The sequence below is a fragment of the Anas acuta genome, chromosome 2 (genome assembly GCF_963932015.1).
Source record: "Anas acuta chromosome 2, bAnaAcu1.1, whole genome shotgun sequence".
Lineage (NCBI taxonomy): Eukaryota > Metazoa > Chordata > Aves > Anseriformes > Anatidae > Anas > Anas acuta.
The window spans coordinates 71,083,595-71,099,132 of record NC_088980.1 but is presented as its reverse complement, the minus strand read 5'-3'; the positions used below and the strand labels follow the sequence as shown (position 1 = coordinate 71,099,132).

General features: G+C 35.2%; 1 protein-coding gene across 4 annotated transcripts in view; it reads left to right on the top strand.

Moving 5' to 3' along the window:
- RETREG1 (reticulophagy regulator 1) overlaps window positions 1-15,538 on the top strand; it is a 63,075-nt gene that overhangs the window by 42,578 nt on the left and 4,959 nt on the right. For 2 of the 4 annotated variants that reach the window (XM_068670837.1, XM_068670839.1), the window contains 6 exons: window positions 1,905-2,017; window positions 7,884-8,010; window positions 9,788-9,872; window positions 10,411-10,548; window positions 12,430-12,494; window positions 13,657-13,783. In XM_068670837.1, coding sequence (XP_068526938.1) covers window positions 1,905-2,017; window positions 7,884-8,010; window positions 9,788-9,872; window positions 10,411-10,548; window positions 12,430-12,494; window positions 13,657-13,783 — 655 coding nt within the window. The remainder of the gene's footprint in view (window positions 1-1,904; window positions 2,018-7,883; window positions 8,011-9,787; window positions 9,873-10,410; window positions 10,549-12,429; window positions 12,495-13,656; window positions 13,784-15,538) is intronic. The other 2 variants (XM_068670838.1, XM_068670840.1) reach the window with 1 other exon arrangement.

Here is a 15,538-nt window from a genome sequence, read left to right as displayed (position 1 = left end):
ATAATAAAGCCTGCTCTCCCCATTTATCATGTCTGAAACTACCTTTGAATTAACCATAGTTCCTCATCCTTTGCTATTGACAAATATGGATTGAGAAAATAGTCTAATCAAAAGGTTCTAATTTTTCTGGAATTAATTTGTCTTTTTTTTTTGTCTTTGTGATAACAAGTAGGATGTAGCTCAGGATCATGTTTACAGATGTTCTAATGAGATTTTGTAGAGGTCAGAACATTTTGGTCCAAGTTAAACAGGAAGGAATAGGAGGAGGAACTATGGGAGCTGTACTGGAGCAGTATGGGAACTGTACTACAGCAGTGCATCTTAGGGTTCCAAAAGAAGATATATTAATGTAAATGCACAGATAATGGGGTAATTTTGAGGGCATGGAGAATGAAAGAGCTATTGTTTTATATACTTTTAAAATTTTGGTAGAAGTTATAGATATCCAGATAAGAACAGGTAGTTTTTTTTAGTGTTTGCCAACAAACATCTTTGGTTTGTTTGCCAACAAACATCTTTGTCAACAAACATTCTTGACATCGGGAGGGGGTTCTTCACAGAGAGGGTGGTTGCACACTGGAACAGGCTCCCCAGGGAAGTGGTCACTGCACCGAGCCTGTCTGAATTTAAGAAGAGATTGGACTGTGCACTTAGTCACATGGTCTGAACTCGGGTAGACCTGTGCGGTGTCAAGAGTTGGACTTGATGATCCTTAAGGGTCCCTTCCAACTCAGGATATTCTATGAATCAGCTTTGCTTGCTGATTGGTTTCAGTATGCTGCAATCCTTGTACTCCTCAGATAAAACCAAATACTTCATATTTCCTCTCCTCTCCCATGCTTGAAAATATATAATACTATGTCACTGATGTGTATTTCAACATTATAACATCATCATTAAAGCTGTGGCATTGGTCAATAGTTTGTTATTCATACTGTGAATCTAAATATATAATAACCAAAGGAACATAGCACAAATACTTCATAGTAAGGATAGTAAAAAGGCTTAAGAGTTGTGAAGATCAGGTACCCACTCGTATCTTCTGTACTGTTTTGTCATATGATCCCAGGCAGATAAAGAACAGCGAGAAAAGATGTGGTCAGAGGTCAAGGATTGAAGTAAGGACATAAAGACAATGTTTTCCCAGTTATACACAATAGTTGGTGTAGGATAGCATAATTTATTTAAAAAAAAAAAAAAAAAGACAATTCATGAGGAATCTTAATGATGGTCAAGAATGTATTAAAGTTTCTGTGAATGCTCAGTTCTGAAGTGGTAGAAGCCCATGGCTGTATGCGCTTAAAAGAGGTACTGAAGTGTAACTAACTGTATTAGAACAATGTCTTTGTTGTTCTAATTGCTATCATGTGCTCCTTATTGAAGAGGATGATGCACTGAACTGTTAGCCAGGAACCTTTTCTGACTTGGATAAAAATGAGAGGTAGCTGTCATTTTTAACTATATTTTAAAACAGTTATTTTAGAATTATAATCTCAGTCCATGACCTCAACCAATACATGCTTAGACTTAGAAAAATTGAGATCCAGTTTAAAGTCGTCTGCATGTTATTTCATTACTGATTTGTAATAACGTAAGAATACTTGTTTCTGCTGCTAATGTTATTTAATGAAGTGGGAAGCCTTTGATTTCCTTTTATGACCGAATTCAATGCACAGACGTAGGCAATGGATGGCAAGCTCATGCCAGGAAGTTGCAGTAATGCAATAATGTAAATGGTCACCAGTTCATACTGTATGCATTGAAACCCACTGAAAACAATCAGAATGACATTCTTCACAGAAAGAGTTAAAACTGTAATATCCCCCAAAAAGTTATGGTGTTCTTGCAGGTTAAAAGTATTCTTTGTTTGGCACTTGAAAATGCAATTTTCCTTTTTTGTGCAGCTGCTCTGCAACTCAAGGAATGCTCAGCTCATCTTTCCTAGCTGTTTGACTTTGAGAGGCCTTGAACTAGAAGTATCCCAGCTGAAGAATGTGGAGGCTGAAGAAGAAAATGAGTTGAGTTTGTGAGAAAGGGTTAAAAGTGTTGTCCTTGAGGGGAAAAAAAATGTAAAAGCTTCCAGCATATGGGCAGAGTTATTTTAAACAACTTTATGCTTCTGTTGACAGAAGCATAACTTCTTCACTTTTCTAAACAAAAGTAGTGTGATAGAAATGTCTCTTCTGCATGACCAGCTTCTGTCACAAATGCTGATCTGGAAGATCCTAGCACTTCTGATGTTTTAGTAAAAGTAAAACAGCCCATATAGAATAGTAATTACATTGTAGAGTTTTCTATTTAGAAAACAAGTCTATAAAAGTATTGGTGCGACACTAAAATTTAGACTCATTTTCATGCAAAGATGCGTTTAAGGAATCTATGCTGATGTAGTAAATCATGACTTTGGACTAAGCACTTGACTGTCAGATCACATTTCACATTTTGGATGACCTCAAACTGGAGTAGGTGGCATTCTTCTCAGGAGAGCTGGATGAGAGTAGTGTGGACCAAAGGAAGTATTTCCTGTGAGAGATGACCTGTCAGCTAGCTTAGAAAAGTCTGTGTAGAGAAGCAGGACAGTGGAACACCCCAAATTTTAGTAGGAGTGCATTTCTGTTTATTTAGCAGGGCACTCAGCTAAAAGCGACACATAGTAGAATACATGTATGCTGCATTGAAGAACTTGTGTACTACAGTTACCTTGGGGAAAAACACAAGTTAACCGGTTGCATCCAATCGTTAAAAAGAATATAGCTCCTTGACAAGACTTCCTAACACCTCTGATGTTATACTTGAGTATAAGAGAGAAATGCATCCTCCCCAGAATAAAATCCTAGTAGTCATTTGTTTTTGTTTTTACCTCAGGCAGCCTATAGGACAAGATGAGTTCGCCTATCGCTCTGGAGAACACTTGAGTGTTTCTCAACTCTAGTTGAAGTCCCTGGAGTGAACACTTGAGTTTTTTTTTAAGACAAGTTTTTCTGAACTAGCCATATAAGGGGGGGAAAGGGTCTTCGTTTATATGATTGATACAGTTTAGCAGCACAGCAGTGACGAGTTGTTCACATACCAGTTGAAGAGAATAAAATACCATGATGACTTTAGTGTAATACACTGTGCAGGAAGCATATATAGTTAGGGATGAAAGGTTGCTTATATTTTATTGTGTTGATAGTCATGTGTTGAGCAGTCTGCTGTGCAGACCACTGAGAAAAAACACATCTAGCCTTGTTAAATGCTGATCGTTTAAACATATTTATTGTACAGTAATATTACCAAAAATATTAATGGTCAAGAAATAAAAAGGGACACATGTTACTGAAAGCAGTGTAAGAAGACCATTTTCTAGCTGCTAATTGCATATCTTCCCTTTGAAAAAAAAAAAAGTAACAGTAAAAAGCACAAATCTGAAGTGTCCGAAGAAGACAGATGAAATCAGAAGGAAAATAGTTTAATGTTTGAGCAGCCGCGTTGCATATTATTTATATAATTCATTTAGGTCTTAGAAATAATGTATTTAAACTACAAGAGAGATGATAATCAACAGAGATTTTTTGACTGGAACATGTTAGTTACTTTCTAAGGCTGACAAACACATTCTCCAGCTTCAGTGTAAAAGGAGAATCTGTTTTATTAACTTTGTGTATTTTAGAGACACCAAGTGTGCTGAAGCTTTAGCATTGAAAGGATGTTGAGTGTGCTTGGTTAAAAGATATGTTTGCCCCAATATTACACTGAGCCTGTGCAGCACTTAGAGAGATTAGCAGTGGGAAATAAAGTGTGTATGGGTTATCTACAAGATGGAGAGATTTCTCTAAGAAAAGTGTAATGGACTTTATGTTACAAAGTGTTTAGATGAAGATCCTCATTGAAGTCTGAGAACAGTATATTCCTTGCTGCTTGTTGTGTTCCCCATTCTTTCAATTACATGTGTAATCCTTTCATGGAGTTCTTTGAAGAAAGTAGAATTCTACATGGTGCCCCAGTGATTCATTTAAATTGCAAGTTTTGTTGACTTTATTCATAACCACATGACACAAAAATAATTACTTTCATACACTTAGGTATTGTATAGGATCCAGAAGTGGCACAGGATAAAACAGAATTCTGCATATTTGCCTTTTAAATTAGACATAGGTTATTAAGACACTATGCTGTGAGCTCAGTGGTTTTTGCTACTATGTCTTTCCACATAGTACATACAGCATTCACAAATTTGGGATATTGTATTACAGTAAGGCTAATCAATATTACATTATTTTCTACCACACAGTTCAGTGGTAGATTTTAGAGATCTTGTCATTTGTTCTTAATTACACTTAATGGTAAATTTGTGCTTTTTACACTATTATAGATTTTGGAGAGAGAGGGATGGTTCTTTTCATTTTGAGTATGTGGTCACCTGAAATTTAAATTACAGGGGTGGGAGGGGCACATTTAGGTATCATTCACAAACTTTTTTTTAAAATCTAAATACTGCTTTATATCCATTACTCTGTACCTTAATAATTTCAAAGATGATCTTTAAAATATATTTTTGGCACAGGTATAAAATGTTTGCTTCAAAGAAGGGTAACTGCATCATTATAATCATTCCCTTTTGCACTGTGGAACTTCCTTTCCTCTCAGGAGAAAATTGTGGAAACTCTGAAAAAGTGAAACTTTGTGTTTCGGTTTTGATAGTACTTTACATACTCAATTTCATTTGTTCAAGCTTTATACTTAACTCCTGATTGCCTGCGAGGTTTGTCCTTAGATATCATGTCCCTTACAGCTGTGTCATTTTATCAGATGTTTATCCTCTGAAATGATAATAAACACTGCTTGGAATTAGATTTCTATAAGCTCTAGATTTTTTTTTTTTAATGCCAAATACAAAATAGCCACATTGCCTATATTTTGATCTATATATTTTTGGTAATTTAAGATCGAGCTCTTCCACCTTGACAAATAGATTCTAAGTTCCACTTAAAATTACAGACTCTGCACAGGTTTGCAGCGTGTGTGTTTACAGCTGGGAAATCAAGCAGGTTTAGAAGCTCTATAATTATTGCCTCCTCTGTTTATGTAGGTGCAATCCTTCAGTTGCCACATCATGTCTACTTGTGCCTGGTGCAGTTCTGAGTAGTGTATATACGTGAAGATACATATAAAACCATGTACACATAATTTAAAAAAATCCAGCTCATCACGGAGAGATCTTTAAACCAGTAACATGAGAGCTACTGACCTTTCTGAGAGAAATGTGATGGGGCTTTACTTGAACAGATGTCTAGATACAAAATGAGAGCATGACACCATCAGTCATTTTTAGAGAATGTAATGCTAGTGACTCTTCTGGCCAGCGTTTGTGACTGTGATGAGTTGAAGCATCTGGGGAGAGAGGTGTGTTTTTTTTACAGCTACTAGGTAACAGTTTACATATTTGCTCAGTTTTAGAAATGATGTAGTAGTTAGTCAGAAGGATGTGAGTAATCAATTTTCTCTCTGAATATCTTAATTTTATTGGCAGTAGCTTAAACATGGAAGTGTAGTACTTCATTTAAAACTCAGTATAAGTAATGAGAGTATAAAATGTTACTGTCTCTAAAGGGTACACAGAAAACTTTGAAGGTGTTCAGAGTTGGCTACTGACATCTGTGTCCCGTTGGCTACTTACTTAGGTGTCCCTTTGAGGAGTTCGAAAATCTATTTTGGCAGGAAGGATAGGGTTCACGTTTGAGTAATTTATTAAGGTAGTGTAAGTAACATCGTGCTGAAGTACTTTATGTTCTTGATTGACTGATGTCACGGTCTTGCATTTCACGTTACACGTCTGCAACACTTCATGGATCTTTTTAGTTTTTGTCTTTAAATTTGATGACTGAAAACATGATTTTCTGGAGTGTGCTTTGTTAAGTGCCCATTTGATCTAATGCAAGTTTAATCTCTATCTGTTTCCAAAAGAGCATGCAATAACTTCTCTACCTTTGCATACATACGAGTGTACACTGTACCCCCTTCTTTCTCTCTTGCTCCCCCTTCACCAAGATCTCTGCTGCTGCCCCCTTGTTCCAGCCCTCTACATCACACTGCCACTCAAGTGAGCTCTGGGGAAAAGGGACGAGAGGGACAGAAGTTACCAGGGCTTACAGCTGGTGGGAGATGCAAGCAACAAGAAGCTGCGTGTGCATCTGGCTGTTGCACTGAGGATTCACAAGCCAAGTTTCTTACATTTCTAGTTGCCTACGATCAGAGCAAGACCTAAAACTGTCACTGGTGTTCCTCATAACATAAAAGTGCGGCTGTAGCAGAGCTGACAACGATGCATCGTGGTTTCTTGTGGCTTAATGCTACAAGAAACTGCCAAGTATTCTTTTGCGAGGCAAGCTTAATAGTGGGTTTGTAATGCTTTGAAGCCAGCTTCACCTGTACAGTCCAGTCCTCCAGCTTGGTTTCTCCTTTGTTAACACACAGACCACAGAATCAAAACATCTAGCAATACACTATATCTGAGCACTGCAGCTTCATTATCCTTTCAATTTGGCAGAAGAAAGTACTATTAACAACCAAGAGAAGCAACTCCAAAGAACTTTCCCCATGCTTGTTGTTTTTCTGCATAATTTGCTTGTTTGACATATCATTATTTAATACTCTGTGCCTTGTAGTATCTCCTTCTCATTGATGTACATGAAAATAGTCTGCATTATTATTGTAGCTTATGCCTTCATCCTTTTTCTTTTTTTTTTTTTGTGTTCTGTGCTTCTCTATGCATTGTGACAGTTTGAATATTGCCTCCCCTCACTTTAATGCTATTCAAGTTCCGTATAAAATGGCTTCTAAACCTCACTCGGACGCTGCTGTTGCTGTATCACCACCTTGTGGCGAGGTTGCTGTACACAGCTTGCATGCAAGTTGTTGGCGAAGTTAAATAGAGGCAGAGAAAAAAAGATAAGTTTTCCAGATTTTGGCTGAAATGATAGTTACAGGTTTCAAGGAGAACTGACCTTTTGCTGAGACATTGGATTTGAAATTCAGAGGAATTTCATTTTTTTTTTTCTTTTGTCATTTTACAGAATAGAAGTGGTATAACTTTGGGGTTATCGACTGTAAATGTATAAATGGCAATTTGTTTTTTTTTTGTTAGGAAAAAAATGAAATACACATTTCTACATATAGTTAGCTACCATTTGCATAGTTTCGTTATTAATTAGTTTCGTTATTAATCTATGACAGGAAATCTGGGGTAATAATGTAATCCAAAACCTTTCTTTACATTTGACATTACAGTGTAATAAACTCATTGTAATGTAGCCCATGCATGGACTACGTTATTTTATGTGCTATTATGATTCATTGATCAAAGCTGCTGCTAATTCAGGCCGCTTGACCCTTTTAATAACTGTTCTTTCTGTGAGTGCCAGGTTAGTATGTCCTGCACGCTGACAAAACTGGGTGAAAAGTAGTAGCAAATAACCACAGCCCTGCTAAGAAAAGCAAATCAGAAGATTATCTTTTTTGGATTAATCAATATATCTCTTGTAGTCTGTGCAATTATATGTGTAACTTTCCTTCGAGTTCCAGCCCATTTTCTTTCAACCTTTATCTCGTTGTGCTGTGTAAGTAACCCTGTTGCTCTTGCTAGGGAGGTGTGTATTGCAACTCCCAGTGTGGTGCACTGAGAATAGAAAGGGTGGACAAAAGCAACCCTGACTTTCAACAGAAAATCCAGAATGCTTGTGAATTCTTATACCTTTTACAACATGTAAAGAAAAAAATATATAAAATACATGTATAGCATGGTTGGCTTAGAAGCTGATAAGGCTTCAAATGTTTTCAACCAGTTCTAACTTTAATATGAGCTACAACCAAAGTTGTTGGGTGTTTGTGTTTGTTTTACTTAGCTGGGAAGTCATCAGTTCCAGGCAAGACTACAGACTCAGAATAAATCAGTGCATTTCAGAAACACTGATGAATTTATTTGTATTTCTTCAAGAAATGTCCCACTTCAAGGAACAAAACCCTGGCAAGGTAAGCACTGCCAAGTAAGAGTAATAATTTGATACCATTTGATACAGAAGTGGAAAAAAAAAAGAAAAAACAATGAAAAGCAAAACACACATATTCAGTCATGAATTTCTGCTAAGTGCTACCTGTGCAGATCACTGGTAGGTAAACAGCAAGAAAAAGTGCCCACAGTAAAGTTTATTGCAATATAGTTCCTCGTTTTTTAGCTGCTGAAACCTCACCAGTCATTCCATGGAAAGGCAATTTAAAACATCATGATTTAATAATAACTTGCAAAACAAAAACAAACAAACAAAAAGCTCTTAAACATGCCTCTGTTTTTTCCAAATAATTGTAGTTTTCAGAAATAGCTGTATTATATGCATTATGTGATAGAAGAGAATTCTTCATATTTTATTCTGATAATTTTTTCTTCTATACAACTCTAGTTGTTTTTTGCTTTTTTTTTTTTCTTCTAAGTTTGGAAAGACTGAGCTGGAGAACCCCATTTCATGAAGAGGCAAGCAAGAATAAGGCTTATTCTTTCCTAATAGGAAGAAGATGATTATGTAGTTGTAGCCCAACATGAGACAGCTTTCTTTTTTAAAGAAAAATGTAAATCATGTAGCAGTATGTAATGGCAATAGTACTGGAAAATGTAAATTTAATTTTTACTTTCGTATTGCCAAATATAAAAATGTAAAATAAGAATATTATCTTTCCCTCTTTTGATCACAATTAACTTTGCTACAAAATCCTTCATGAATTCCAACCGTTCAGAATTAGCAAAATAGAATTATGTAGTAGTGCATGCAAATATTAGGAGTTTAGAGTGAAAGTACAGATCAAGCAACAGGATCAAATACATTTCAAAGATGTATGAATTACACAGAAAGTGATGATGTGGCTTAGATAATAAAGTTATGATTAAAAGAAGTTGGTATGTACTGAGGTAAGGAAATGTGTTGTCAGTATACACTGTACTATAATTTTGTCCTGTAGTAACATGACGAAGTAACTGTATCTTTAAGATATATCTAATCCTGAATTAGAAAAGCTTATTTTCACAACATTTTCCTTTCTTTTTCCTGAACTCATTCTCTGACATGTGTGACTGCTTTCTAATTTTGAGCAAAATAGACACAGGTGCTGTGTGCAAAATCGTTGTAAACTTTGAACAGATCGGGTCTGTATTCAGCATTGTGCATTTCAGAAAGATGCACTTTACGTCTCAGTCACAGAAGAGGTTGAATATCAGGTTTTATGTTTAAAATTCAGCTCAGTCTTGTCCTAATGGGGATATGGAGTGTCCAACAGCCATCAAGAGAATGCTTACTCTCATTTGAGAGAGAAAATAATACAACTGTACTACTCACAGGAAGGGTTTCTTGGTTTTTGAAAGCATGCAGCAGGTACGCATTTTGTAAAATTGCAGTTAGTGATTTGTTTTGTTTCCTGCAGATTAAGTGCTAAGCTCTTTTTGTGTAATGAAGGCAAAGTAATTTCTAGCAATTTTAGTGGTAACTGTGAACTTGTTAAACCTTTACAGTAACAAAAGAACAAAAATAGCTTATTTTTATAAAAGAAAAGAAAGTACATCCTGATGAGCCAAAATGCACAATTGGTGCTTATTTACAAGAAGCATTAAAGAATTTTCTAATTAAATATATACATATATATTATTTTCCACTGCATTCTATGTTACATATAGAATCAAACATTCTGGAGAATTATTCTTTTGCAAAATGATATAAATATTTATAAAAATTGAATTAATGGCCAATTTTAATGTCTTTGTCAGTTTTGCCTACTCGTCTGCAGTATATGTACATTTTTCACTGTCTTGGGAAGTTACATTCCTGGAGTTGTCCTCTCCTATGTCCTGTGTAAGTAGAGTCTCTCTTTATTCATGATTTATGTACATGGTTTGTTCATTATGTGGTCATTAGTATATATAGGGAGTAGTATTTATATATGTGTGTGTGTGTGTGTATACACATATATACACATACACGTAGGTTCTAACATGTTATTTGTCCTTTGGAAGTCAGCTTACAAGTATTTTCAGTTTGTTGATTTTGGCATAATGTTGTATAGCTATGTATATCAGGTAAAGATGTCAAAATCAGACTAAGTCAAGATAATGATAAATATTACAGTGATCATAAATTGTTCCTTACTGGAACTAAGAAAAGTGTAATTTGCTATGAATGCAATGGTGTTGTTTTGTGATGAGTAGAAATAGCTCCTAGAAAATGGCTTTGACGTTAGCAGTTCATCAGATATGGGGATTTCACCGTGTCTTTTATGCAAAATTAATTGTGTTATGTAAAATTAGTAATTATCTTAACGCATTAATTTTTATTTATTAACTTCTTATAAAGCAATATTTCAATAAATTTTCTGTCTTTATTTTTATCACAGTATTGTGTGCCTTTTTATGTCCCTTCCTCAAGTGCAATGAATTTGGACAGAAATTGTGCAACAAAATCAAGTCTGTTCTGATGAAACTAGATTTTGGAATAGTGGAATACATTAACCAGAAGAAAAAAGAGAGATCTGGTGAGTAACTAAGTGTAGTACCAAATAATATATTTCTGTATGCAAAGACCTTTTTATTCACCCTGCACACAGTTGGGCTTGTCTTCTGACATCAAATGTAAAGGTATTTTGTGCTTTGAACCTGGCTACCATTATAAGCTTTATGATCTGTACTCAGAACATCTGTATGCCGGTATGTCAAACATCTGGGTATAGTTAAAAAAAAAAAAAAAAAAAAAAATTTCATGGGAGAAAACAAGACAAGATCGATGGTTCTCTTTATAGAAAAGAAAATGCTACTTAATGTACAGTATGAAATGCTTATTTCTCTTTAGATAAGGCAAACTCATCCAGGATAGAGAACCACTCAAGGATACAAAAGTAGTAAATCACAAAATTTTCAATAAGAGCCTGAATTCTGTTCTAGCATCTAAATCTGCCTTGTTTTGTTCCCAACAGCAACAAGGAAAAAAAGAGATGTTTTCTTCCCCAAATACTCAGTAAACATTTAAGAATTGTAGTAGGATAGTAACTACAAATTAATGAAAGTTTTTAGATAGACAAGGGTTTAAAACAAAATCTCACCTATCTCACATGAATTTTTTATAACATCAGATAGTTCTAGATTTTAAGTAATAAAGCTGTTTTAAGAAAAATGTGAATGAAGTTGTCTGTGGTTTCCTTTTTGTGTGTGCTAGTTTTGGTCAGTAAAACCAAATTGTAGTTGTACATAGATTATTTGCAGGTAGCCTAACCTTTTTTAGTTAGATTCACATCAGTAGATTTCCTATCTTAAAATGGGCATTCCTCATAGCAGTTCACAGTACAGTGTGCTGTTCCTGCACGCAGTGAGTGGAACCATCTGCCTTTTTGTATCTCTTGCGTATGGTACAGTAGTTGTTAGAAATTAAAATAAATCAATGCATTAGTCGTTTTTTTTTTTCATGCACTATTCGACCTTATTCTAGTTTTAAGTGAACCTGTCAGAGAGAGAGAGATCAGACTATTGTTTCATAAATTTCATAAGCCAGTTCTGGGAAAATGGTCCAGGTAAGTCATGCTTTCCTGCCTGTCACCCTCCAATTTAACTTAACCCAGGCAAGCTCCTTAACTTGCTTCACCACTTGGGTCTGCTCTTGAGTTCACAGACCCTTGTACTTGCACCACAGAGGAAGCAACAACTTGTAAAAACTGGCAACCAAGAAGAATGTCACTGTGCTTTCCAGCGCTACTGGCCTTAGTTTAAAATATTCACGAGACTGTTCTGAGAGAGAGAGAGAGGTGATAAGGTGAAAATTACTTTTCTGTTCATTGTTAGGAGCAACATCCTGCAAGACTTCAGAGATGCTTTATATGCATATTTGCATATAAATGTTACAAAAGTAGTATAGCTGGGTGCAAAGGAAAGTTTTGTGAATTAAGACTAAACACAATTATCCAGAAAACTGTATGTTCTCATATAAAAGTAATGTGTTGGAATAACTATGTTTTAACAGTATGTTGCAATTATGCCTTGTACCGGCAGCATAGTTTAAAAGATTATATTAAAAAGGTATATATTTATTTAAAAGTTTATATTTAAAAGATACATTGCCAGGGCACGTTATATTAGTGTGAGCAACAGAGGCTTCAGAAGGAAGTACAAAACAGGTAAATAAATATGTTGGAATGCATTTCAAAGCAACATTCTCTCTCCTGCTTTGGCTGCTGCATAATATATTTTTGATAAATATCTAGCCTTTTGATTAGCCTTTTCTTCTCACCTTGGTAGCATAATTACATAAATGACAGACAATGTCAACAGGTGACAGTTTGCTGTACTCGAGCTGTGTGATAGCACACACGCAGAACTTGGAAGTCCATTGTCACGAGTAGGATAAAAAATATTTTTTTGTCTTTCAGAAACAGCAAAAACAAAACCCACAGAAGATGACAGTGAATTAGACATATCAGCCCTGTGTCCTAAGGTGACTTTTTTCAGTCAGCCCTATCTTCTTTTTAAACTCTATATAGATAATGGAGAGTTTTCTGTGGAAGACTTTAACCTCTCTAGGAGGCTCTGTTCCTGAACTAAGTATGTCTTAAAAGTGATTTGTAGTCTCCATCTTTAAACCTATACTAATTAATTTGGTGCGCTTGTGACTTCTGGCCTTCAAGATAATGGTTTCTTTGGCCTACTAAACTAAAAATGTGTTTAGTTTATATTGGCTGTAGAATGATTAAACCAGAATTTCTTAGAAAAGGCACTTTTTTTTTTTGTTTCATTTTCAAAAGTAAAATTGCTGGTAATTTTTATCAAATTAAATTATAAAAGGGAAATCTTCATAGAAGACCTACATTGTTCATCAGATACTTCTTTAATTACTTGTCAGATCATATTCAATGATAGTGTAAATCAGTATTTTATCTACAGATATCTTTCCAGGTATATATGAGAATAATTTAACGCCTCCTTTCTCGTTTAATATTCTAAGTAACTATATGGCAAAGGATTTTTCCTTTATAATTGGAACATCAGTTGATTAAAAAAATAATAATTTGGATTTGTAGAAGTTCTTAAGCAGATCAGTCTTCTTAAGTTCTTAAGCATTAGATCAGTTGTGTGTAGAACCTGACTTCAACAGTGATTGCTTTGAAGGTGTTATTGTATTATGCAAGAAAAATATAATAATAAAATGTCATGGGAGATAAAAACTTGTTACAGATGTTATTGGATAAATTCATAAAGGATAATGATTTTTTGATTTAGCTATTTATTGATTGCCTTATGGATAATTATTTTGTTTCAATGCAACTTTTTACAATTTCTTTATATTTATGCGTAGTTTGTATTTGCAAACCTATTCTGCTTTTGTTACACTAGGATATTACTTAAGTCCTATACAATGAATAATTTGAATTTTCTGACTTCTTTAGCTTAAAACCGTCTTCAATTAAGAAGAGAGATGCTTCACTTCTAAGTATTCTATACTGTTATTTTCACATTTCTACAATTAAAGCTTAAATAGGAGACAATGTATAGTGCTGTGACATGCAAGAGAGCTCTTTTCCAGTATCTAAGCATTGGCTTCCTGTTGTGTGAATTTTTTGAGTATAAGAATGCTATGTATGGGACTTCTTTGTATGTAGGTTAGTCCTGCAGTTGTTGCCAAAGAGCTGTCAGTGTCTGACACAGATGTATCAGAAGTATCTTGGACCGATAATGGGACCTTTAACTTATCCGAGGGGTATTCTCCACAGACAGACACATCTGAAGGTATGTAGTGGCTTCATCTATTTCATCAATGAATTGCACTCGTGTAAGTTATCTGAAAACTATTAGAGAATTTGAGGACATAAGTGGGGTTTGGCTTTGGTTTTGTTTGTTCTTTCCTACAGTGAATCTAGAATTAGTTCCAGTGCTTATTTTGTTTTGGATACATCTTCTATGAGAGTTGTCTTCATCTTAAAAATAATGAAGTAGTGAACTAAGTGTCTAAATACATAATTAGTGGTGAGTAAAACAGACACATCTGGATATATGCCAGACTTAGCTCTCTCTTCCATCAGACCTCTTAGGCAAACAAGTTCATATCAATGCTTTTCGGTGTAAACAATATGAATAAAAGCTGAGGAAGAAGAAGTGAATACTTTGAATTGCTAAACAGCCAATTAAAGAAAGTATTTTTAGGCTCTGGATGACTTCATCAGCATTGTAGTATCCAGCCATGAACCTGAATGAAACATGAAAACTAAGACTTAGGAAGAGATTCTCAAGCACTTGTCTTGATCTTGACTAGATCCTGAAATTCGTACTTTTTACAGACCAAAGTTTAAGTGAGTACTTTGCCCAAATAAATATTAAGAACAGCAGTAGTTTGGTGCAATCTTATGTGTGGGTTTATTTCTCTTCTGGTCTTGCAGTTCTATTCAAGGAAGATATTCAATGAAAATGGCTAGTAGGGTGGTAATACTTATCAACATTATAAATGCCAAGTTAATAATTTAAAATATTTTTTTAATATTTCAAGCTGTAAATAGTATCGTATGATCAAGGAATGATAAATTGGAATGTCTTCAAAGCCACTTTCTGTCTCATTTCCAGCTAGTTCTGCTGCATGGGTTATTCCATCAAAGATGCAGCATTTCACATTTGCTTTTAATGGACTTCATGACATCCCCTTCCTGCCCATTCATTTCTCCAGCTTGTCAAGGTCCCTCTGTGGGCCCTGACCTCCAGAATATTAAATGCACCTGCCCCACAGTGGCTCCTTGCTGTCCGTGAACTTGCTGAGAGTGCGCTACATTAAGTCATCACATCATTAATAAAAACACTGAACAGCATTGGTGTCTGTACTTTTGAGAGACACCACCACCCAGTTGGATGTTGTAGCACTTATCACCGCCCCTTGAGCTGGTGGTCAAGCCAATTTTCCACACACCAAGCAGTTCGCCAACCCAGTTCACTCACCAATTAGGCTGTAAGGATAATGTGTGAAATTCTATTAAAGGCCTTGTTAAGTTAAAAATAAACATCCACTCTTCTCCCCTATGAGCCCTTCAGCAAATTGGACATGCACACAAGTACAAGACCAGATGGGATGCACCCGAGGACTGTCTTATCTCCTGTCAAAGCTCTGTGCATTTGAGCCACCACTCTGCAGACAACATAACCCTTCTTCCTCACCTTTCCAGCCTATTTTTTCCCAAAGAAAATGGGAAAAATGATGAAATTGATGTGTCAGACATTTTTAGGATTCATTTCCTTAGCCCTTATGAAAGCTCATATTGCTTGTTTTCATAGAAAGTAAGTTCAAATTGATTATGTTTTATTTTTACATTCATATACTGTCTACTAGACCAAAGTATTTCCTTATGCTCATTAAGGCATATTCCACAGGCCGTGTATTGTAATCAATATGTTTTCCTCATTTCTAATAACATATTATTAAAACAGTCATTAAAATCAAGTCTTTTATTTGTTTACATTCTGCTTTTTATCCTTTTGAAACATGAAACTACATGTATACCA